Below are 24,178 nucleotides of genomic sequence, written 5' to 3'. Positions count from 1 at the left end.
TATATATATATATATATATAATGGATATATGATGGTGGGTGTATATGTACCCCTAGCACCGTCATTAACCCTAAAAATTTAATTTTATGACAACAAATGACAAAATTAGCTCAAACAGCTGCCGCATCAACAGAGGTGTGCTAGAGGTCTGTTGACCCTCTGATGATGTCAATTCCTTAATTGTATATCCCAAAGACCTAAGTATAAGTCCTAGTACAGTGGTGTGACCGCCTCCAGGAGTGGTAGAGCTCCCCATTGGGGTGGGGGGGATTAAGACTCCCAAAACACTGAAGAAGGCCGGGCAACTATGCTTACATTAATTGTTAAGTTTTATTGCGTGCCCGAGCAGCGGCGGCCGATCTTGCTGAAAGGAAATATTTGTGTTTTTTTTGTAAAACAGACATACTTTTTATTGTTGGGGGGAAAAATGACAATTTGATGTTGTTTTGAGAGCATCACGAATATGATTTCGGTTCTGGGGCCAGACGAGGTGTCAAAGATTAACCACCCTGGCCGTGGGAACTAAAAGCTGGGAGCATTCGTAAAATCGCCAGCACAGCCGCATTGGATCAGAACTTCTCCGGGGATGACACATTGATTGGCGATTAGTCTAGAGAATAACCTCCCCTACCTATCATCTGACTAGATAAGCGAATGCCCGCACCAAAAACCAGTTAGTTGAAGCTGGATCTTGAGAGAATTTAACACTAATCAAAGAGTCGTTGTCATATCCCTTCTCAGTCCGTCACCACAGCAAAACATGGAGAGGAAGATTCAATAGTGTGTTTTGTAAGAAATTAACATTGGACAATTGTATATAAGTTATATTATATTTTGTAAATTTGAGTTGAATTAACTCCTAGAATAGAGAAATCTGAGTTTGTCTTTCTTTTGTGTGCATGAAAATCTCTTCACTTCCAGTGTGATATGGCATATCAACCCAAAGGTGAAATTGACACTGGAACCGACCAACCAGATCCTGCTGTGCCGAGAGAACTTGCAGAGAATTCCTTGTGAAAGACGATCAAGATGCATGTGTGAGAGTTCACATTTGTTACCAGTGACCTGGGAAAGTCACATTCGGTGACCTTGGACAAGAGCCTGTTCACAGTACTGATGAATATTATGAGAAAGAGAGAGAGTTTGAATATGATAGGATGCTCTTTCTCAAGAAAAATTGGATACCCGGGGGATGGGGGGGGGGAGTCATCATTACGTCCCCATCCATCTGTATACCACTACTAATCAGTATTTCGAACGAATCTATTTGTCATACCCTGGCAAAAGGTTACGATATTGGAGCGCCAAAAGGAAGAAAAGTGTATTTTCCAGTCAATGTTAAAGAGATTTAAACGGATTATCGTTGATAAATCGATAATCCTTTTTATCCAATGAAAACCTATTTATTTTTGCGAAAGCTTAAACAGCAGATTCCATAGCTTTCTCCTTATTATAAAACAAAAACAGAACACAGCTTTCTCAAAAGAATAATTAACAAGAAAGAAAAGTCCTGCCAACTCGTAGACTTTGCTGTTCAAGCTGACCACAGGATGAATATTAAAGAAAAGAAGAAACAGAGCAAATACGCAGAGATAACAAGAGAACTGAAAGGGATATGGATGAAAAAAAAAAAATCAAAATAATACCTATAATAGTAGGAGAACTAGGATAGTATGGTCGGACCGATAATTTTCTGGATAGGACAAAAAAAAAAAAAACAATGTCATCATCATCATCATTGTTGTGGTCTGCACCAACCAAACACTGGGTGGCGATAAGTAACTTATCAGTATCATGTTCTGCATCGACCAAGCAATGGCTGGCGATAATTAACATATATGTATTGTGATCTGCACTGATCAAACACTAGCTGGAGATAACTAACTTATCGATCTAAATCATTTATTGGGATTTAGAGAGATTCCATTTTCATTCATGGGAATTCAGCATTATAATATATATGGTCGGGGCGATTTAGAATATTCCACTTTCATTCTAAGGGATGTTCAGGATGATAATGGTCGAAGAGAATAAGCATACTAATATATAGAGGAGGAGGAAGATGATGATGATGATGATGATGATAATAATATAGTAGGTATATTGTATGTGTTGGATTTGTTTATATTTATTTACTTATAAATATGGTTGGATGTGAACATTGTTGCGATCATCGAAAATACTTGGCGTTTGTATAGGTTTCGACGTTTGAATTTACACCAAGGTCAGAAACAAGGATTCCTTGACAAGTATATCGTATGTTAAGTTTGTTTATATTTATTTATGTATAAATATGTTTGACTGTGTGCATCATCATCATCGGCGTGATCGTCGAGGATACTTGAGGCTATATCCGATGACTGATATTTTCAATTGAGTTTATCTGATCTTTCCACCAAAGATCGTAAGTGATGTCTGCTTGCTACACGAATAATAATAATGTTGACGATGGTAGTGGTGGCGTTAATAGTAGTAGTATTAACAATGATAGTAGTAGTAGTTGTAATAGTTGTGGTGGTGATGATGATGGTGGTGGTAGTAGTGATGATGGTAATGATAATAATAATGAAGCAAAGATATAGCCTTGCATTTTGGGTAGAAAGGGGGTCTTTCCAATGCACAGGCAATAAAAAGTGCTCAATATCCGGAGAATAGTTTCTTCCCTTTGTATCACTTCTGCCAAAATATCTGGTAGAGAGGGTATCATTTACTTCTTTTAAGGGGCGATTACATTCACGTTTTTATCCGTTCTTTTATTTTTGGAATTGTTGTGGGAGTATCCACGTTGACCATGATGAAAATAATTAGTATAGCAGGTGTGTCAACCCAGACAACGCCGGGTACCCATGCTAGTATATAATTATATTTCTCTTACAATTTACAAGCACATCTCAAATCTCGCCAAGTGCAATCATTGGAAGGAATCCCGATTATCAGTCGATCCCAATGAATTTCCTTCTTTCCACATTGATCTGGCATCTCGTATCACGTTTCCTGCCAAATCTCGAGTATTTTTAAGACTAATATCATCCAAAAAAGCATTGCAGTAAAAAAACAAACAAAAAAAACAAACAAACAAAAAAGCATTGCAGTAAAAAAACAAACAAAAAAAACAAACAAACAAAAAAGCATTGCAGTAAAAAAACAAACAAAAAAGCATTGCAGTAAAAAAACAAACAAAAAAAACAAACAAACAAAAAAGCAATTTACGACAGTTGATCAATAATAACTTTGTAGGTACGAGTTACTCATATTGACCAACATTTGTGTTTTTCATTAGTGTGTGTGTGTGTGTGGGGGGGGGGTATCATCTTTTTTCAACATATACGTTTTTTTGAATTGCGGCGGGTTATGATCCCTTTCAAAATTAGTATCTACTAGTGGGGCTATTTATCTCTCTCCCATGGCAGAAAGATGCGACACAAAGGTCAATGAAAAGGAAAATTGGATTGAAGAGCCCCCCCCCACCACCACCACCACCACTCCTGAAGAGTAGTACTCTGATCTGCAGAAATGCCTGGGGTAGCCCTGTTGGCATTCTTCATTAGGGGGTGCCTCAAGCAATTAGCAAATAAACTAACAGGACTATCATCCTTTCCAACATTAGTATCTACTTGCAGGGTTATTTATCTCCCTCCTTTGGCAGGAAGATGTGACACAAGGGTTGGAAATTGGGATTGAAGAGCTCCAACCAGCTTCCTTCAAAAGGAGGAAGTCTCATGGGAATATCAAATTTACAAATGGTTTCCAGTTGCTTGCATGTGCCAGTCAAAGAAGATGACGATGGTAGGTATTTGCAGTTCTTGCATGAAGGTATTCGGGTCTTCTTGCATACAGCGCCTGATATTTTCAAATGGTCACCCATCTGGTACTGACCAGGTTAAATGTTGCTTAACTTTGGTGATCTAACAAGGAATAGCGTATCAACAAGATTATGTCATGTATTCAAGAAACTACGAATCGAGAATTTAGAAGAGGATCTGTCATTGTGTCGGAATCGAGAATTTAGAAGAGGATCTATAATTGTGTCGGAATCAAGAAAAAATATTGGAATCATTTCATCACTAGATTGAAGATTAACTTTTGGGGGGGGGGGGTCTTTGGCAACAGTGGAAAACAAAATTTAATTTTTTTTTCAATGAAACCAAGACATAAGTATTTGATAAAAAAATTTATTTATTTAAAAAAAAAAATAAAATAAAATAAAAATAAATACAAAAAGAAAAAAAAAGTGTCCCTCTGAAATGTACAAAAAGAAATGTCTCCCTGCAATTCATGCAACCTTCACCCTTTTCTAATGTCTTCAAATTCTTTTCAAGTTTCGATCAAAAATATTTTTTCATTTATAACTCTTGCTTTTTCTTTTTCTTTTTCTTAATCTTCAGTGGATGTGCATAAATTCCGACCAGTGTAAGTTCTGATTTGAATTCACCCGGTACGTGAGTAACTGGAATGAAAAAAATGAAAGAATTAAATTTGCATGAGGATTTAAATTTAGACATTATTAAAAAATTTAGAAATACATCTATAAAGCGAAAATGTATGTATGTATGTATGTATGTATGTATGTGTGTGTGTTCGCTTTTTCTGTGTGTCTACAAAAGGCTTTTTTCAGAGAAGCGGTCGCTCGCTTCACAACTTTTTAAAACTTTTTATATCACATATAAATCATAATATCTCACAGTTAACGAAGCTCGCCTGTCTATTTAATTTGCTCGATTTCGGGAAGATAAATATTCAATATTTGTCGCTCGCCACATGTGGGTTAGTCTTTTTCCTATAACATCTTGGGGGGGGGGGGAGCGTTCAGCAGTAAATGAATACTATCCCGCAGTCAAACTCGACCTCATTAACTCATTAAAACGAGCACCTGCTAAATCCAAGTAATTAAATAAATTCAAACATGTTTCCGTAAGCATGTCGCGGTGGGGCAATGGTTAACGTCGCACGTTTTTTTTTTTCCACACTTTAATTTACAACTTTGCCACAAGGGTTCGGGTTCGATTCTCATAATTACTTTTTTTTTTACCCCCCCCCCACACCTCCAAACACCCGGTACCTCTCGCTAGTTTAATTATAAAAAACAATAAACAAAAATACAGAAAAATCTTCATGATGTACATGATTGTCACAGAACAAAGATGTCATATTCCAAAAATCACGCAAATAAATCAAATAGTTTTTGTTTAAGAAACTCAAAGTTTATGATTTTTAGCGATTAAAACGTTTTACTTTGAATACAAAAAAAAAAAAAAAAAAATCACACTAATCAAATAGAGTTCTCGCCCTCAAATTTTACTTTGAATACAAAAAAAAGAAAAAAAAAAATCACACTAATCAAATAGAGTTCTCGCCCTCAAATTTTACTTTGAATACAAAAAAAAGGAAAAAAAAAAATCACACTAATCAAATAGAGTTCTCGCCCTCAAATTTTACTTTGAATACAAAAAAAAGAAAGAAAAAAAAATCACACTAATCAAATAGAGTTCTCACCCTCAAATTTTACTTTGAATACAAAAAAAAGAAGAAAAAAAAAATCACACTAATCAAATAGAGTTCTCGCCCTCAAATTTTAAAACAAGTAGTGAATCTTTGCTTCCTCATAAAATTTTATTTAATAAAAATACTTACGATTTACATAATTTTTGGAATATGACAAGTACGTACTCCATAAATATCTATCTGTATTTTTATTTTTTTTAAACTAATTGTAATTCTAAAAAATTAAAAAATAAAAGAAAATATAAAAATAAAACCGTCTATCGTTACAAAAATATTGAAGACAGAATGTCAAAAAATGTTCTTCTGCACGAACAAGTAAAACAATGGAGGCAGAGCGCATAAAAAGATCCAGCATTTTCTACCACCTGTACCCACAAATTATTTGAAGTGTGACAAAATTTCCAGAGAAAAAGGGAAAGAAAGGCGAAGTCATAAAAGACAAAACATGATGGAAAAAGAAAAAGATTTAAAAAAAAAACAGGAAGAAAGAAAGAAAAAGTGAGATAGAGAGATGAAGAAAAACAAAATTAAGCAAAAACAAAAATTGAAGATTGTTAGGACGATACAAAGGTATACTGCAAGGGGAGTAATTCTTTACTTTGGGCAAAGTTGTCTCCCTTTATCTGTAGCCCTAAACTTTAAATTCTTGCGAGATCAACAACCGGAAGTAAACAGTGGACACACACACACACACACAGTGACTTTCAAAATGGAGAAATTCCCTTTTGTTCCTGTTATCATACTTGGACTTCTTCATGTATTATGTTTGAATTGTCGTTACGTGTATATCGTTATGTAACAGCGAGTGATTTTCTTATTTGTTCATAATTGTTCCGTTCTTTCATCATATGCTGCAAACATATCCACCAGAAGGCTGGACACCATGCGGTCAGATATTTTATGTTATATTGATCCTAACGCATCCCACTATATAACATCATCCATCTGAGGAAAGGGGATGCTCTGCTGGAAAACAAAACCAGTAGAAGGGAATCCGTTGCTCCTATATAACGACCTTCTAGTGATGGTGCCTAATACAAAATACCCACTTCCAATCTGTCATGAGCCATCATGGAAGAAGAATGCTCAGAAAACTGTCATGTCAGTGCAAAATTTGTTTCTTCTTTTTACTTAAAGGGTAACCATTTATCAAGGTCAGGCGGCCACTCAAGGATAAGGGTTAAGTGTTAGGTAGATAGTGAGACAATATTAGTCACAATGGAAACTTAGGTAGGGCTAGATTATCTAAATGGGCGAAAAACTTAATAGGAATTTATTCATAAGTGTTGTTCTTTCCTAATGAGCTGCAACCCATGTGAAGGTTGGAAGAATGGCTGATAAGAAAGAATGTTGAACCGCCAAGACTGAGAAAGAAATTATTTTGTGCATGCGGTTCCCATTGCAGCTATGAGCGACGAAGCCAAGAGGCAAAAAAAAGTATGTCAACGTTCGGTTATACACACATATATAAGTACATGCAAGGAGATATACATGCAACAGACAGCCGCCCCCCTAAAAAAAAAAAATAAAAAAAATAAAAACTTGTAATTTCTGTTAAATCTTAAAACAAGTAAAGCATGCATGGTACCCCGTGAGTGGAGAGTGAACAAAGCATTAAAAAAATGACTAAGTTCAGCATTTGTATTTAGCGCCAAAAGTCTACAGGGGATTTCAAATCCTGGTGAAAATGAACAAACGGTGCAGTTTTAGGCCTTGACATATGTACATTTGAGTTCTGCACCATGCAAAAAAAAAAAAAAAAAAAAAAAAAAAAATGACTAAGTTCATCATTTGTCTCCTCCTCCCCATTTAGCCCCAAAAGTCTTCAAGGCCGGTACATATTTAAATTTAAATTCAGCACCATGCAAAACTGCAACATAGATATACACAGAAAATTTTGGACAAATATGGTAAAATAGTCCCAAAAAATGAAGTGTTTTTATTAGCTCTAAAAGAGTCCCCAGGGCACACTCAAGAGTTATCGCAAAGTATAGACAAACAAAATTATATAGAAATCAATTAGTTACAACTTTTCAGAAAGTTTTATAAAAATCCAAGGCATCAATTTTTTTTAATAAGCAAAAAGTGTCAATTTTAGCTATTTTAACCTGAAAGCATCCCTAAATCGAAGTTTTCCCGGAAAATCTGTTCTGTTACTTTTTTTTACGCGTATCATGTTTAATGTTTGTGCAAAATTTCGAAAAATTCCAAGGCGTAATTATTGAGAAAAGTGCGGACAGACGAACAGACAAGAGTGAATTTACAGGTTCACCCTTTTGTCGGGGAAGGGGGGGGGGGGATAAATGTGCTTTGATGTAAATACCATGAGATATCCACTAGCATGGGATATATGTATTTTATTCACCCAAGTAACAGAAGATCATTTTGATATTTTTGATATCGGGGCATTTTAAGATTCAGCTTGACCATTAATTTTATATTTCAAATATATATAAAAAAAAAATAATAAAAGGATTATTAAGTAGGATGACATACCTATATTATTCTCTCGATCAATATTGTATTCGTTGAATTCAACCAATTTGTCATTATTTGCCTGGAAAGAAAATTTTTAAATTATGAAATGAAAAAAATTATGTAAAGAAAAAAATCCTCATAGAAAATACAGCAATGCTGGAATACAAAAACAATGAACAGCAAATTAGGTCTTAAAGTAAATGAACTAAATGAAAGTGACGACTTTCAGGTTACACCAGTTTCTTCCAAGTGACCTGCATACATTATAAAAAACAGATAAAAAAAACATCAGTTATTTTGTTTTTTGTTACAAGCTTTGGTTTTAATTTAATTTAATTGAGAAAAATGGGGGACGCTAAGTAATTTTTTTGTGTGCCATTTTTTTTTTAGCGTTGAGAGGATAGACTTCAGATGGAAGTAGCGAAATCACGTTTTATTCGGGAAAGTATAATTAAATAAAAGTCTTTATTACTATTTAAAAATATCCGAGTAATTCCTTGCGATGGGATCTGTGATTATGTGCCTAAACGTGTGTGCAATGATACATTTGTTCATTAGTGGACATCAGGTGATCTTTTTTTAAAATGTGTGTGCTTGGGCGTATATGTTTATATAATTTACTGTTTGATTTGTTTATCAATTATATAATAAATATCTTTATTAACATGATTAATATTACTTTGTGTATATACACACACACACACATATATATATTATATATTAGTCTGGGTGCCCAGCGTTGCCCAGGTGTTTGGAGGAGTGTTGAGCAAAAAAAGTGGTAGTAGGCAGGCAGGCTCGGACCCGTACTACGAAGGAGGAAAAAAATTTAAAAAAAAACGTGACATGTTTGTTGTTGTACTCATTGCCAAACCGGAAGCGATGTAGGTTTAAATTAAGGCTAGACAATCGAAAAGAATGGATGACTTTTGAAAATACTGGCAAAAAAAGTGACCCTCTCTGTAGAAAAGTGGCCCGTTGAGGGTGAAAGAATTAACGTTTTTAGCCAATTTTTTTTATATTTGTCGTCCGAATGATAGAGCTTCAAAGTGATAGTGATCCCGTGAAAATCCTTGCCTCTATCGAAAGTTTTAGGCAGACATACATGCATACATTTAAACAAACAGGTAAAATATATATATATATATATATATATATATATATATATATGAGGTTAGAAAGAATGATCACATGCGTATCTGTATTTTTTTTTTTAAATAAACAAAAATTTATTCATTCAAAGTTTCAAATTTTCGGCTTATAAAGCCTTCATCAGGAATTTTCTTTTTAAAACAATACAATATATTTTTTCTTTTTTTTTTCTTACATGCCATGATGTCGTTCGGCATGTAAGAAAAAAATATCGTTTAAAAAGAAAATTCCTGATGAAGGCTTTATAAGCCGAAAATTTGAAACTTTTAAATTTTTGTTTATTTAAAAAAAAATGGATACGCACTGGGTCGTTCTTTCTAACCTCATATTTTGAATTCCATTTTCTCCGTGCGTCTAAAAAGTGGATTACTACTAATATATATATATATATATATATATATATATATATATATGTATGTATACTAGCAAAAGTACCAGTCGTTGACTGGGTTCAAAAACAGCCTACAGAAAATGGACTCTGATTTATGAAAGTATGATACGTTATGAAAAGGAAGGGTTGTAAAGAGATAGCTTCTAATTTGGGGATATCAAAACCAAAGCATAATATGATGAAAGTAAAAATAAAATAGATAAACCCCATAATTTATTATACCATACATGAAACACTTATCACAATATTCTGTGGATCTATATTAAAAAAAACCTTGTTAAACTTTGTGACATATTTCCATTCTATGGAGGTCAGGTGCGAACGAACACCCCATAATTTTATTATACCATATTTCTTCAAACTGAAGCATAATTATCAAAGTTTACTTACGCAGATAGATATGAAAAGTCTTTATTAAAGTTTGTGCCTATTTCCATTCTATGGAGGCCAGGCGCGAACGCAGACCCCACAATTTTATTATACCATCCCTATTTAAGTTAAAACATATTTATCAAAGTATTATCAAAAACACTTGTAAAGGTTTTTTTATTTTTTTAATTTTTTATTTCCATACTTTGTAGACCAGGCGTGAATGCAGACCCCACAATTTTAATGAATCATCGCTATGCCAGATCAAACATACCCATTCCTGTGTCTCGATACATCTATCATTATATGAGATCAGTTTTTTAAAATAGTCAACCATATAGGGGCCTATTCGTGACCAGACACACACACACAGACATTCAGCTTTATATTATATATATATATATATATATATATATATATAATTAAATGTAATATGAAACTTTAAATAAATACATTTTTGTTTATTTAAAAAAACTACAGATACGCACGTGGTCGTTCTTTCTAACCTCATACTTTGAATTGTTTTCTCCGTGCTTTCAAAAAGTGGATTACTACTAAACTATATATATATATATATATATATATATAATTAAATGTAATATGTAGGAGGTAATAGTATGCAGAGATAAAAGCAGATGAAGAATAGTTTTATTAAGATGAAGTGACAAGTATTTGTAGTCGTATGTATTTCCGTTACCTCTGCATTGGACTGCCTTCTACATATTACATTTAAAATGTTTTTGTTGCAATATTTTTTATGTATAATAGCGGTACGATCCCTGAAAGTTGGGAGATTCTATTTATAAACACTGTCGATAGGAACTGACAAATCAAATTGAACCACGTTTTGCTAGCAACCAATCAGAAACCAGAATTGCTCCATAAAAATAGAATCGTTTTAGCATTCTCGCACATAAATTTTTTTGTGTCAACACAACAGGGATCTTTTGCAAAATTAAAGTTCAGCACAGCTGCTCACGGGAAATCATCATGTCCAGGGCTTGTATAGAATAGCTACCAATCGGAAACTCTTCTGAAATTAAACATTTAAGAGTTTTGATAGACAAATGAATTATTGTTCCTATTTGTCAAAACCAAAGATTCTATTCACTTTTTTTTTTCTACTTTTGCAAACGACAACATGATTATCTAAAATTCCAAAGCCAATTCGCTTGAGTTCCATTCACCGTTTTCAATTCTTTCTTAGCAGTATTCATCGACTGACTTGCAAATAGTAGCCATTAAAACGCTTTGGATAATCACAGATTTCAAGGGGTTTCTTGCTAAAATAGTCATATTTTAAAAACCAAAGCACCACCGTTTTGTTCAGAAATGAAAATACTTTCAAATGAATTAGTAAATAATAACATACTAATAACTAAGATTTTGTAACGACCCCCCACCCTGATTTCTAAACATTCGCACAGTGCTTCTGTGGAGAAGTTTTTAATGAAATTTGGAAATTAGCCAAAAGAGATGTCATTTTTAATAATTTCGAGTGTCCGAAATTCATTTGACCACTCGTTTTTTTTGTTGTGTTAAAAAAAAAAAATAAAATTTCGAAATGATGAGTATTGAAAATTTTGAAAAAAATTTCTTCGGACACTCACTATCAAATAAAACAATCTTTTTACTATTTTTTTTTTTTTTTTTTTTTTTTTTATTACATTTTCACCCCAAACAAGGCAAATTGCCACTTTGGTGTAGGGGGCTACTATCAGGGGCAACAACTACTGGGGTACTATGTAGGGATTTGGGCAGCAAGGTGTCGGTTCACGTTACACTTGAACTTCTGCACGTCAGTACTGTTGGGGAAGCAGGGACCTGGAATGGAATTCCAGAGTCTTGCGGTTCTGGGGAAGAAACTATTGGAGTAAAAAGATCTTTTACATCTAGGGACCTCTACAGTGTGGGGGTGGGATCTAGTAGCCTGTCGGGTTTGTCGAGGGTGCTCGCGTCGTGGGGGCACAAGTGATTGCAGTTCATCAGAGCATTCACCACTAAAATACTTGTAGAACAGGCAGAGGGATGCAACATTTCGTCGATGGGACAGAGGCTGAAGCTTAGATGCCAGTTCAGGGCCTATCAGATTTGCGACTCTCTTTTGAACCTTGTCAAGGAGCGAGAGACTAGTAGCAGATGCACCAGCCCAGATGTGGCAGCAATACTCCATACATGGGCGAATGGTGGCCTTATAGAGGTACAGAATACTTTCGGGTGTTAGTAGTTTTCTAGCACGGTAGAGAGAGCCTACCTTTCTTGCAGCGGCCCTGGCAATGCCTTCAATGTAATTGTTCCAACTCATGTTTCCTGTGAACGTTAGGCCAAGGAGTTTGAAAGATGGACTCTCAGATAAAGAGTCGTTGGCTATTGCTATTGGTGGTAGAGAGGGTTTCTTGTAATTATTGAATGAAACTAGTTTAGTCTTGGCAGCATTGAACGCGACCAACCACTTTTGTCCCCATTCCACTACAGATTGGAGGTCTTCCTCTAGTGTTTCTGCCATTTCTTTAGAAATGTGTTCATTCGTCTTCCTGTCGTGTCTGCCATAGAGTGTAGTGTCATCAGCATATATACCCATCTCAGAGGCAATGTTGTCGGGGAGGTCATTTATGAATATCAGGAACAATAGAGGTCCAAGGATAGAACCCTGGGGCACTCCCGCATTTATATCATATTGTTTAGATGTGCGACCGTCGAGGACTACCTGGATTTTTCTCTTATCTAAGAAGGATTTAATTATGTTAAGTATTCTACCAGTGATACCGTATGATCTGATTTTACTGAGGAGACCCTCATGCCATACCCTGTCAAAAGCCTTAGATATATCTAGAGCTACCGCTCTGCCTTCCCCCTATGTTTATTCATTAAAAAGATGATTGGACAGTGTTTTCTCTAGTGGTACGTAGCAATTTAAAAACATAATATCTGAAAAAATCGTTATGAATTTGAATCAACACTTCTGTAGTATTAGTGATAGCAGCAGCGATAACATGGTGTAAACAGACGTTTTGTTTTGTTTTTGTTATTCCAAATCGATTTTTTTTAATTGCAATTCTGGTTATAAAAAAATTTCTTACATGATCAGTTAGAGCTATTTTGTTATCAACCATACAAATATTTTTTAAAATTGGGTAGTAGTAAAATTTTAAATATTTTAACAAGCGAAAATATGAACTATGATTGTTTTGGTTCACGTGTACGACCGGTAACACACTTCTAATTTTCATCCCTTAAAAAATGTTTTCAGTGAATTATTATCGAATGGAAACTAATCTACCCGATTATTAAAAATAAAATTAAAAATAATCAATATTTAAATATTTGTAGGAGGTGTTCAGTTAAAAAATAAAAACGGTAGGAAAAGACATGAAATGTTATTAAAAATCAAAATAAATTCAAAATTTTTAACAATTTGCCAGCTTTAGCAAAAACTTGTTTCTTTTTTTTTTATATTTAAATAGTATTTAAACACTTGATATTTTTCCAAGCATCATGTTTTCTGTTAGAGGGATGTCACTTTTTTAAATAACATTTATTTTTGTCTATTTGTCATAATTCTTGTAAAGTTTCACAACGGGTATCAAACACTTAAAAAAAAAAAAAAAAAAAAAAAACTCGCTTAATTCTATGTCTAATCCTAGTTATGAGTGGCAAGCCTCTTCCTAAAACCTTTAGCCTTAACAATAACGCTAAGTACAAGTGGCAGAGCTCCCCACTAAACAAACTTCCTCTGTGAGCTCATATAAGCAAAAAAAAAAGCATAAAAAACGTTTAAAGAAAGTGCACACGATTAATCTCCCATAAAAAAATAAATTGGTCAACTGTCCTTAAAACACTAGGATCGTCTGGAAATGGTGAATTATTTTACATTTATGTGAAACCAACCCCCACTCTAAATTCTAAAATTGTTTTTGTCTTCAGGATGTTCACACAATTATCATTAACCCAAAGTCAGAGTGGCAACCTACTCATAATTGCACAAAGACCCTCTTAAAACCACGCATAATCGCCTTCTAGAAAACAAACAAACACCCAGGATTTATCATAGGAAAAAGGGGAGGGGGGGTAACTGCCCTAAAACGCTCAAATGATTCAAAATGGGAAATCATTTTACATTAAATTCTAAAATAATTTTTATCTTTTATTAAAGTTTTTCAAGTTGTTCACATGCAATTGTCTATAAAGGTAGAATCACATATTTTGGAGAGGTAGTCAGATGGGGGAGGGGTAACAGAAGGTATTAATCTACAATAATACCAAAGAAATATTGCAATATATTCATTTTTAACCAATCCTAGATTTCGATTTCAGTTTTTGGCACATAAAATGCATTACAACTAAACTTTGAGTTCTCTAACTTCTTTTCTTTTAATGAATACATGGCATTTTTAAGCAATCGCAGCATATTTATGTGCATTTACTGCAGATTATTTGGAAACCATTCATTTCTGAAGATTTTCAATAGCATATTCAGGTTCCTTGTACAAAAATACACTTATATGGTAAATTTCATTGCTTAGTCTTGTGTTTTAACAAAGATATAGCATTTTTACTGAAAAAGTAGTGCAAAAAATGTGACAAAACGCATATGGTTTTTAAAGAGGAGAAAATATCCAAACACGCAGGACATAATTTCCTTGATTTTAATTGGATTTTAAAAATTTAAAAAGATTCTTTTTTAGCTTATCAAGCTCTTTCTATATATACAAATATTAAAATATTTTAAGCCATTTAAATTTTTTCATGTGTATTGCTACACAGATTTGACTGCATAATCAGAAAGAGCACACACTTTCATAAGAGTGCCAAGTTTCATGAGAATAGCTTGGAAAATAAATAAATGATAGAGAAATTACCAAATTTCTTGAAATGTTGAGGTTTGTAATTTAGCCCATTTTTTCTAAAGAAAAATGTCTACGGAAAAGCATAAATTTTGGCACTTGAGATTCTCATGATTTTTTTAACTACTGATGGTATTTGCATAATTCAAACAGTTTTAAGCATCTTTTACATAGCTCTTTTCATGCAAGTTGATAAAATAACAATTATCTAAAGGAAAAAATTAACTTGTACTGCTACTAATATATAAATTCATTAACTCGAGTGAATTTTAAGATAGGGAAAGATTTATTTTGAGAAAAAAGAGGAGGGGGTAGTAAGTACATATTTTTCTGTGTTTTAAAGCAAATTATTGTCTCGATTTGTCAAAAGCAGAGATTCTATTTTTTTTAGGTTGTGCACGCTTTAACTGTCTTAAATTCTTGTTTTTAAACTTTTTCATTCTCATAATTCGAATGCATAAACACATAATTCTTATATTCATTCTTATAATTCGAATGCATAAACACATAATTCTTATATTCATTCTTATAATTCGAATGCATAGCCACATTTTTTCAAGGCTTGTTTAGAATCACTTTTAACTGAAAAAATAAAAATTCAGAAAAGCAAAAATCAGAAAAACAAAAGTCAGAAAAACAAAAAGAAATTTTGTTAGTATTCAAAATAGTTAAACTTTGTAATTGCTAAAATTGTAAAATTTGATTTTCTTAAAAATGAGATGTAGCTTGCTTGAAGCATTGTACGGGGTAGGTATGTAGAACAGATTTAGAAGGCTATCACAATGCGGAAAATAGAATGTAGTCAATGTTGATGAAGAAAGATGAAAACAAGTGACAATTTGCAAATCAATAAGTATATACATATATGTCTATATGTAGTATTTGGAATACCAGCTTAAATGCTATCTAGGTAGTTTGTAGAAATAGCATGTTATGTAGATATATTTTTGATTCCCACCAGCGAGTTTAGTGAAGTCATAGAAGGTTAGATTTGACACTCATCAAACTCAAGTCACCTTTTGTCACCCGAGATGGAATGCACCGGAAATTAGGGGGTGACATGTACTGGAAATTAGGGGTAACAGGAATTGCGGTCGTAGGTTTTTGGTTGGCGACCACGTGGGCTGGAGTTGGTTTTGGACTGCAGATGAAGCAGACATGACATTAGGGTCTCTTCTCCAACAACCATGGGTTCGAGACGTATGCTTGCCTGTTTAATAAGACAAATTGAAGCTTCAATCCATCTTGTGTTATCGATGCATCTGCAGCAGTAAGTATGACTCCCCATGAGATGGAGCCAGCGAAAAAAAGATATCATCCGCCGGACAAGGCAAGCAGGTATGTACACATATATTTGCGCATACATGTCGAGACCCTTCAAGGCAAGAAACTGTAAGAATAGAATGCACACACACACATGTAAGAACACACAGACTTTAAAAGTACTCTAATAAGATAGTAACAAAGAAAACGTAAAAGAGAATAGCAACAGGAATGTTTAATAAGTAATAAATAAACAGGACGCAAAGACAATCTTTAACATATATATATATATATATATATATATATATATACACATACATGTTTATTCAATTGTGTTAAATGTAAATGTCTTACTTATAAAGGTCTATTGTATGTGACAATTTCCATTATATATTTCGGGACAATCCCTTTTTCGAATGGTGGATTAATAAACAAGCCAAGCATGCAGGATCCCCTCCACAAGAGAATGATTTGGGGACAATTTTACCCCTATAATGCCACCTAAGCAAGTAACCAAACTTATCTAAGAAAATCAGTTCTGGCAAAAATTTACTTTCACCATAACTAATGTTTGTGCAAAATTTTTAAAAATCCAAGGTGTGGTTATTGAGAAAAGTGTGAACAAATAAACGGGACTGAATTACTAGGTCCAATCACTTCTTTTGTCGGGGAACAATAAAATAAACTACTCGATCAATTTAGGTGGTTTTTGGAATATGATATCTTCATTCTGTGATGAGCACATGCGTCATAAAGATTATTTTTGTATTGTTAACAAGTTCAATTCTAAACAAGCACCCATTCTTCTTTTAAATAATTATTTTACATTTTAATACTTATATTATCTTTGTAGGCATTTTAACTTTTAGTGTCTCAAATTTACGTTTCATTCTTTAATTTTTAGTTTAAAAAACCAACCATAGCTCATTTATTGGGAGTCCTTAAAACCTAATTGATAAAAAAAAAAGCTACCATTAGTAAAATTCGAAATCCAATATAAACATACTAAAATAAGAATATCCTGTACCTCTACAAACCCACCATTTGCCCATGCATGGAGTACTGTTGTTGCATCTACCTCTAGTCTCTCCCTTGGATAGAATCTAAAAAGGAGTATTCAATCTAAGAGGTACCACTTTGTTAAGTAAGCTCCAACTCCTGTTGCATCTCTGTGCCCGTTAACCTTGATCGCCCTTCGCGGCCCGTGGCGCAGTTGATAGAGACGTTGAATCTCTACGGTTCCAGATGAGCATTGTCTGAAGATAGCGGTTTCAATCCCACCCAAAGCATGCCCGAGGTTAATTGGTCAAAATGTGGTGAGACGACAACAACTACGGATGGCAGAGAATGCAGTTAGGAGATTCGAAGTTCCTATCCGTCGCGGTTACCACCTGACGAAGGCCAGAAACGTTGTGAACCAATAAAAAAAGATCCAAAAACAACAACTAATAAAGATGAGACTAATAGTCCGAAATAAAAATAAAAATTAACATATAATGCTCATCTCAAAAAAATGAATTCCAATTAAGGAATAATATATATATATATCTGTGCCCGTTTTACAGATATTTTAGTGGAATGGGCTCTGATTAACTCCTTGCACTTTTGCTCCCTCAATGTATATATACCCGACAAACCAGTTTAGCAGCAAAATCACACCTATTCACTGTTGAGGTCCCTAAATTCCAAAAAGCTTTATACTGTAAGTTTCTCTCCTAGAACAGCTAGATTTTGGAATTCCCTTCTTGCTACCTGTTTCCCGGACCTGACTGTACTGATATGCAAAAATTTAAATGTAACGTAAACCAATATTTTGTTCATCTTCCCTAAGCATGGTCCCAAATAGTAGTCAGGAATGGTCGCCATTTTGGAAAAGAAAAAAAGAAAAATTACTGGCTCCTTAGATGGTTTCGTATTCTTGGAGTTGTTTTTGTTTTTACTGTGGTTTTGTAAGCGTGTAAAAAAAAAAAAAAAAAAAAAAAAAAAAAAAAAAAAAAAAACAAGCTGCGCATGCGTTGTCTCCCTCTTGTGCTCCATATGAGAAGCATGAAGTCCCAACGTTGCCTTCACATTTTCACCAAGATTCAGAAAAATCTAATGGATGAAGTAAAAGTTACGGGGTAAAAAGTGTCTTTTTTTTTTTTTTTTTTTTTTTTGCAATTTTGGGGCATTGTGACCCCTTTTGAGCTTCTGGGAATGCCCAATCCAAGTGAAAACGGACAAATGATACCGTTTCACACCTTAAGACATGTATATTTGAATTCAGCACCATGGAAAACTACTATATAGACATACATATCAAGTTCTTGAGTAATATGAAAAAAGAGCTCCAAAAGGACGTTTTTTTTTATTCCTAAATGTCCCAGATGCGAACCAGAATTTTGCCAGGACCACCCATACTTAATTTATATTAAGAACAATAGCCTCCACATTTTGGCCAAGTTTCAGGAAAATCTAATGGATGGATCAAACGCTATGGGGCAAAAAGTGTCATTTTTGGCCATTTTGTGGCATTTTTTATTTCTTTGGAGCCCCTGGAGATGCCGAATCCCAGTGTAAATGGATAATAGTGCAGTTTCAGGCCTTAACACATGTATATTTGAGTTAACCACTGTGAAAAACCACTATATAGTCAGGCATATCTAGTTTTTGTTGAGAAATATGAAAAAAAGAGGCATTTTTAGCACTGAAAGTCCCCGGGGATGCAAACCAGAATTTTGTCAGGGTCACCCATACTGGATTTATATTAAGAAGAATGGGCTCCACATTTTGGCCAAGTTTAAAAAAAATCTAATGGATGGATCAAAAGTCATGGGGCAAAATGTGTCATTTTTGCCATTTGGGGCATTTTTCACCTCTTGAGCCCCTGGGGGCGCGCGCAATGGGAATTTTTGTAAAATAATTTTTTTTACTGTGCACATCTATTTAATGAAATACAATTTGTGGCAAAATTTCAGGAAAAACTAATGGACAGTTATCTGGCAATAGTCCAGACTAACGGGTGCACAGATGTCACTGAAAACATAGGTCTCTCTCCGATAAATCGTGGGAACAAAAAACAAGATGAGAACAATAGTCCAATCAATACAAATAGTATAATCAATCAGTCCTCATCTAAATAAAATCAGAACTTTGAATTGAATTGAATTCTGCCAATCTCCAAAGCTTAGAATTAACAAAAGCTTTTAGCCATGAAGAATTTTGAACTGAACTTTTTATCTTATCCATTCTACAGAAAATTATCGCAGGACATGGAAAATATCCAATTTTGTTTAACTATTTTATCTATTCTTGTATTTTGTTCTGTTATTTTTGCCTTTATTTATACACTAGCAGGCCACCCGGCATTGCCCGGTCGTAAATTATGCATAAATATTATATTTTAATTAATGCAGAATTCTTGTTATAAACAGAAACACTGTAACATTAAAATCCATAAAAAAAAAAAACAAAAAAAAAAAACGAAAGAAACCGAGACATATGCATGTGAGTATTGTTTTTTTTTCTAAACAGGTCAATTCTTGTAAGTAAAAAAAAAAAAAAAAAAAACTCAAACTGAGATCGAAATCAAAACCTAAAGACAGTGAATCAAGTACGATAACCATTAGACCAACTTACCACGATCTTTAAAAAGTGTTTTCAAACTTTGCGATATAGTTGACAAACAGATAAAACTCCGATGACCGCCCAAGTAGCAATTTTTCAATTTTTGACCCCTTAGTAACCATTTTTTTCCGGGTGAAAATGGACCCAAAAGTTTTTCCATGTCTGAATACCTAAATTACCAAATTTCAAGTGTGTAGATCAAAATTTCGTTGAGTATATAGGTTGAGAAGTGTCCTTACATGCATATTCCTCTTTTTATAGATGTAACATTTTTTGTGGAGGGGGATTTCTTGCTTATCATTGATTAATTTATTTTTTTATTAAATAAAAGGGGGATAACTCTTATTTAACCATTTTAAAAAAAATTATTTTGCTTGAAATATTTTTAAATGTTTAATTTTTCTGTTGTTTTATATATACAACATTGATTATTATTTATTTGGAAAATTATTTTTTTTATTCTATAATTAATCTTACCAGACATACCTGTGACTAGTTGGGTCATTATCACTAGGGCTAGGACAACAGCATATTCTTTTCCTTGTTTTGACTCTCAGGTATGTATCCATTGATATCTTATGTTTTTATGTAAAGTGATGTGGTGCTCGGTTGATTAATTGTGTCTGTGTCGGATGTATACTTGAGAGTCAAAACAATGAAAGCATTTTCTGTTGTCATAGGCCTAGTTTTTACTACTTAATCTGCTTCGATTTAATAATTTTAACATAGTTGTTAAGGCAGTCATCTTGGCGTCAGTAACAAATTATTATCATTGTTAGTATAAAAAAAAAAAAAAGTCAATGGCAAGAGGCTGTTTCGATGATGCGATCATTTGCCAACGTTATCAAAAGAGGTGGAAAGTACTGGAATCTGGGGAGACTTGTCATCCAGACGACAGAGAACACCACCGGTTGTTGTTGTTAGTGAACAATCTCTGACGATGATCTGTGTGAGAACTCCTTGTTTTTTTAAGGTTAACATTTATTAAAAAAAATAAAATAAAATAACATCTTTCTTTTACAATTCCTCAAAGTTACGTTGGTTTCGGACAATACATTGTTGTCTACATTGCACTGTAGAGACTGCTGATTCTATAAAATTATTTTTTATATATAATGGCTTCACATGAAGTTTAAAATGCAAAAGTCAAGTATCATGCTTCAATTGTGCTCTAAACACAAGCATTCATTTCATTACTACACAAGTAGAAAGGCCTGCAATATGAAATCAGCAGTACATTCTTTAATATGACAGGGGCGCGTTTGAAATTAATGTTTCTTTTTAAAACACAATTAAAACATGATGCGTGACTTATTTTAAAAACTTAAATTCAAACACTCACTGCACAAGTAGAGAGGCCAGGCATATAAAATCAACATTAGGTTCTTTAATATAATAGGGACGTGTTCGAAATTTTTTTATATAAAAAAAAAAAAAAGAGTAAATTTATCTATAAATATAAAAGCGAAAATGTATGTATGTATGTGTGTTCGCTTTTTCTGTATGTCTACAAAAGGCTTTTTTCAGAGAAGTTGTAAGTCGGTTCACAACTTCTTAAAACTTTTTATATCACATATAAATCATATCTCCGAGTTAACAACGGAGCTCGCCTGTCTATTTAATTTGCTCGACTTTGGAAAGATAAATATTCAACATTTGTTGCTCGCCGCATGCGGATTAGGCTTTTTTCTATAATAAAAGCGACACTAATTCTTTTTCCGGTCTCGATCGCCAGAAATGCCCGAAAGCAATCAGCTTTGATCAATGTGGAAATATTATTTCCTTATATCAGAAGACAATTGCTATTCAATTTGGACAACCCCCAACATCTTGGCAAAAAAAAAAAAAAAGCGTTCCACACTAAATGATACCCTGCAGTCAAAAATTGACCTCATTAAGTCATTAAAACGTGCACCTGCTAATTTAAGTAATTAAATAAATTCAAACGTGTTTCTGTTAGCATCTCGCGCTGGCCCAATGGTTAATGTCGCACTTTTTTTTTTTCACTTTAATTTCCAACTTTGCCTCAAGGGTTCGGGTTCGATCCTCATGCTTACATACTAAAACATTTTTTTTTATTTTAACCCCCCCCCCCCCCCCGGAGTTTTGATTTACCCAAAACCACACACACCTTCAAACACCCGGGCAACGCCGGGTACCCCTCGCTAGTATATCTATGAAAGTGAGAATGTGTCTGTGCGTGTGAGAACACTTCTCAACCTATATACTCAACAAATTTTTTTTATTTACAGATGTGAAATTTGGCAAATAAGGCATTCAGATATGTAGAGATATTTTAACCAGTTTTCATCCGGATCAAAAGGGTTGCTAAGGGGTTAAAATTGAAAAATTGGTACTTGAGGGGGGGGGGGGTCATCAGATTTTTATCTGTTAACATGCACGGTCTTAAAACATATAGTTTGTGTTATTCCATCAGTTATTGACACAGTTGAGCTGAAACTCCACTGCATCCAGGTTGTTCACTTCATACAGAGGTCCAGTCAACTAGACGATTGAGGTTGGGACTAGGGTAGCCTGGTGTAGGTGGCTGGTCAGGTATCTTTTCCAGTTGTATTTTTGAAAGTGTCTGGGGATACTCTCCTTATATTTCTTATTGCAGCTGGAATACAGTTGAATGTTCTTGTGCGACTGTAAGTGAAGCTGTGGTGGATGAGGGACTTTATCCTGTGTGTAGTCCTAGGTGTGTTTTTTATATAGCATAGCCTTCCTTGCCGCTGGTGGGTTATTTCTACTATTGTTGTGTTTGGGACGCTTCCTTCCAAGATTTTCCATATATAGATGATAATATATTGTTCTCTTCGGCGTTGTAGTGAACACAGTAATTCATTCGATCTATTCCCCATATTCTGCTGGTGAATGTTCTCTGGGGTGCTTCTAGTTTGCAGATTTCTGTTACTTTTTGTGGAAACCATGGCTGACAGCAGTATTCCAGCCTTGGGAGGACAAGGGATTTCCATAGTGTGAGCATGCACTTTCTGTTCCTACTCCTGAAGGTTCTCAGTATCCATCAACTTCCTTGTGTTAAGAATAAGTAGGTTTGAAAACACTTTATAAAGATCGTGTCAAGCTGGTCTAATGGTTATTATACTTGACTCACTGTCTTTAGGTTTTGATTTCGATCTCAGCTCATTTATTTTTTTTTTTTTTTACTTACAAGAAGTGAACTGTCTAGAAAAAAAACCGTAATACTCGCATACAGATGTCTCAGTTTCTGTATGAATTAAAATATAATATTTAAGCATATTTTACGACTGGGCAACGCCAGGTGATCTGCTACTTTTTTTTTTTTTACTCATGTTCACTCCTTTACAAAGCATATCGCCACTTGGACGCCACGTTTAGGAAAGAGTAACAAGATATTTGTTTATGTTACATTTAAACTTCTGCATATCAGTACAGACAGGGAAGCAGGCAGCAGGAAGGGAATTCCAAAGCCTAGCTGTTCGATGGGAAGAAACTATTAGAATAGAAAGCTTTCTGGCATTTAGGGACATCAACAGTGAAGGGGTGAGAACTCATTGCTAAGCGGATTTGTTAGGGATATGTACGTCAAGGGGGTCAAGTGAAACAAGTTCATCAGAACACATTCCATTAAAATATTTGTTAAACAGGCACAGTGATGCAACATTGCGATGATGGGACAGGGGCTGGAGCTTAGTTGATAAAGTGGGACCGATTAGATTGACAACTCTTTTTTGGACTTTATCTGAGAGGGGGAGACTAGTGGTAGATGCACCAGCCGAGATGTGGCAACAATACTCCATGCATGGGCGAATGATAGCCTTGTAAAGGTACAGGATACTCTCAAGCGTGAGTAGTCTTCTAGCTCGATAGAGGGAACACAGCAGCCTTTGCAATGTCCTCTATGTATTTGTTCCAGTTCATATTGCCCGCAAATGTTAGGCCGAGGAGTTTGAAGGTCGTCTGAATAAAATGGAGTTATTATATGACAAGAAATGTTCCTGAGAAATTGACTCGGATTATTTCCATTGCACCAGACACTTAAGATTGACCAAAATTTGGACTTTATCATAATCACAATCAGAACCAAGACGCCAAGCTACAACATTACTTGTTTACCTATGTACAATGCAAGTTCGAGTTCAAATCAGAAGATATCTCACTACTGATGCAATTCTCTATCTATATAAAAGCCAAGTACGGCCAAGGATGGAATACTGTTGCCATATCTGGGCAGGAGCTGCCAAAAACAGCCTATCATGCCTTGACAGAGTACAAAATAGACTTCGTGGTTTAGTGGGGGATGCCCTTTTCTCTACCCTGCAACCCCTCTCCCACAGAAGAGACGTTGCGAGCCTATCCTTGTTTTATCGTTATTTTCATGGCAGGTGCTCGTCTGAACTCCAATCCCTGGTCCCCCCTCGCCAAACTTTCACGAAAATCACCCGTCTAGCTGAATCCACTGTGAAAAATTTCCCCCACTCTATATCTGTGCCTAAATCAAAACGCGGATTTCATGAGCAAAGCTTCTTTCTTAGAACTGCACGCCTGTGGAACTCTGTTCCGTCTGCCTGCTTCCCTCCGGACTACAACT

At 34.6% G+C, this 24,178-nt stretch overlaps 1 protein-coding gene across 2 annotated transcripts in view; it reads right to left on the bottom strand.

Moving 5' to 3' along the window:
* Window positions 1-4,156: 4,156 nt before the first annotated feature.
* LOC145297776 (myeloid-derived growth factor-like) overlaps window positions 4,157-24,178 on the bottom strand; it is a 35,844-nt gene continuing 15,822 nt past the window's right edge. For both annotated transcript variants that reach the window (XM_080144027.1, XM_080144028.1), the window contains exons 4-5: window positions 7,999-8,059; window positions 4,157-4,447 (exon numbers count right to left, since the gene is read on the bottom strand). In XM_080144027.1, the coding sequence (XP_080000153.1) occupies window positions 4,344-4,447; window positions 7,999-8,059 (165 nt within the window). In that variant the 3' untranslated portion in view covers window positions 4,157-4,343. The remainder of the gene's footprint in view (window positions 4,448-7,998; window positions 8,060-24,178) is intronic.

This window comes from Euprymna scolopes, chromosome 18 (genome assembly GCF_053919585.1).
Source record: "Euprymna scolopes isolate OS-2025 chromosome 18, ASM5391958v1, whole genome shotgun sequence".
NCBI classification, from domain to species: Eukaryota; Metazoa; Mollusca; class Cephalopoda; order Sepiida; family Sepiolidae; genus Euprymna; species Euprymna scolopes.
Note: the sequence above shows the minus strand (reverse complement) of the source record. Positions and strands in the feature narration are given on the sequence as shown.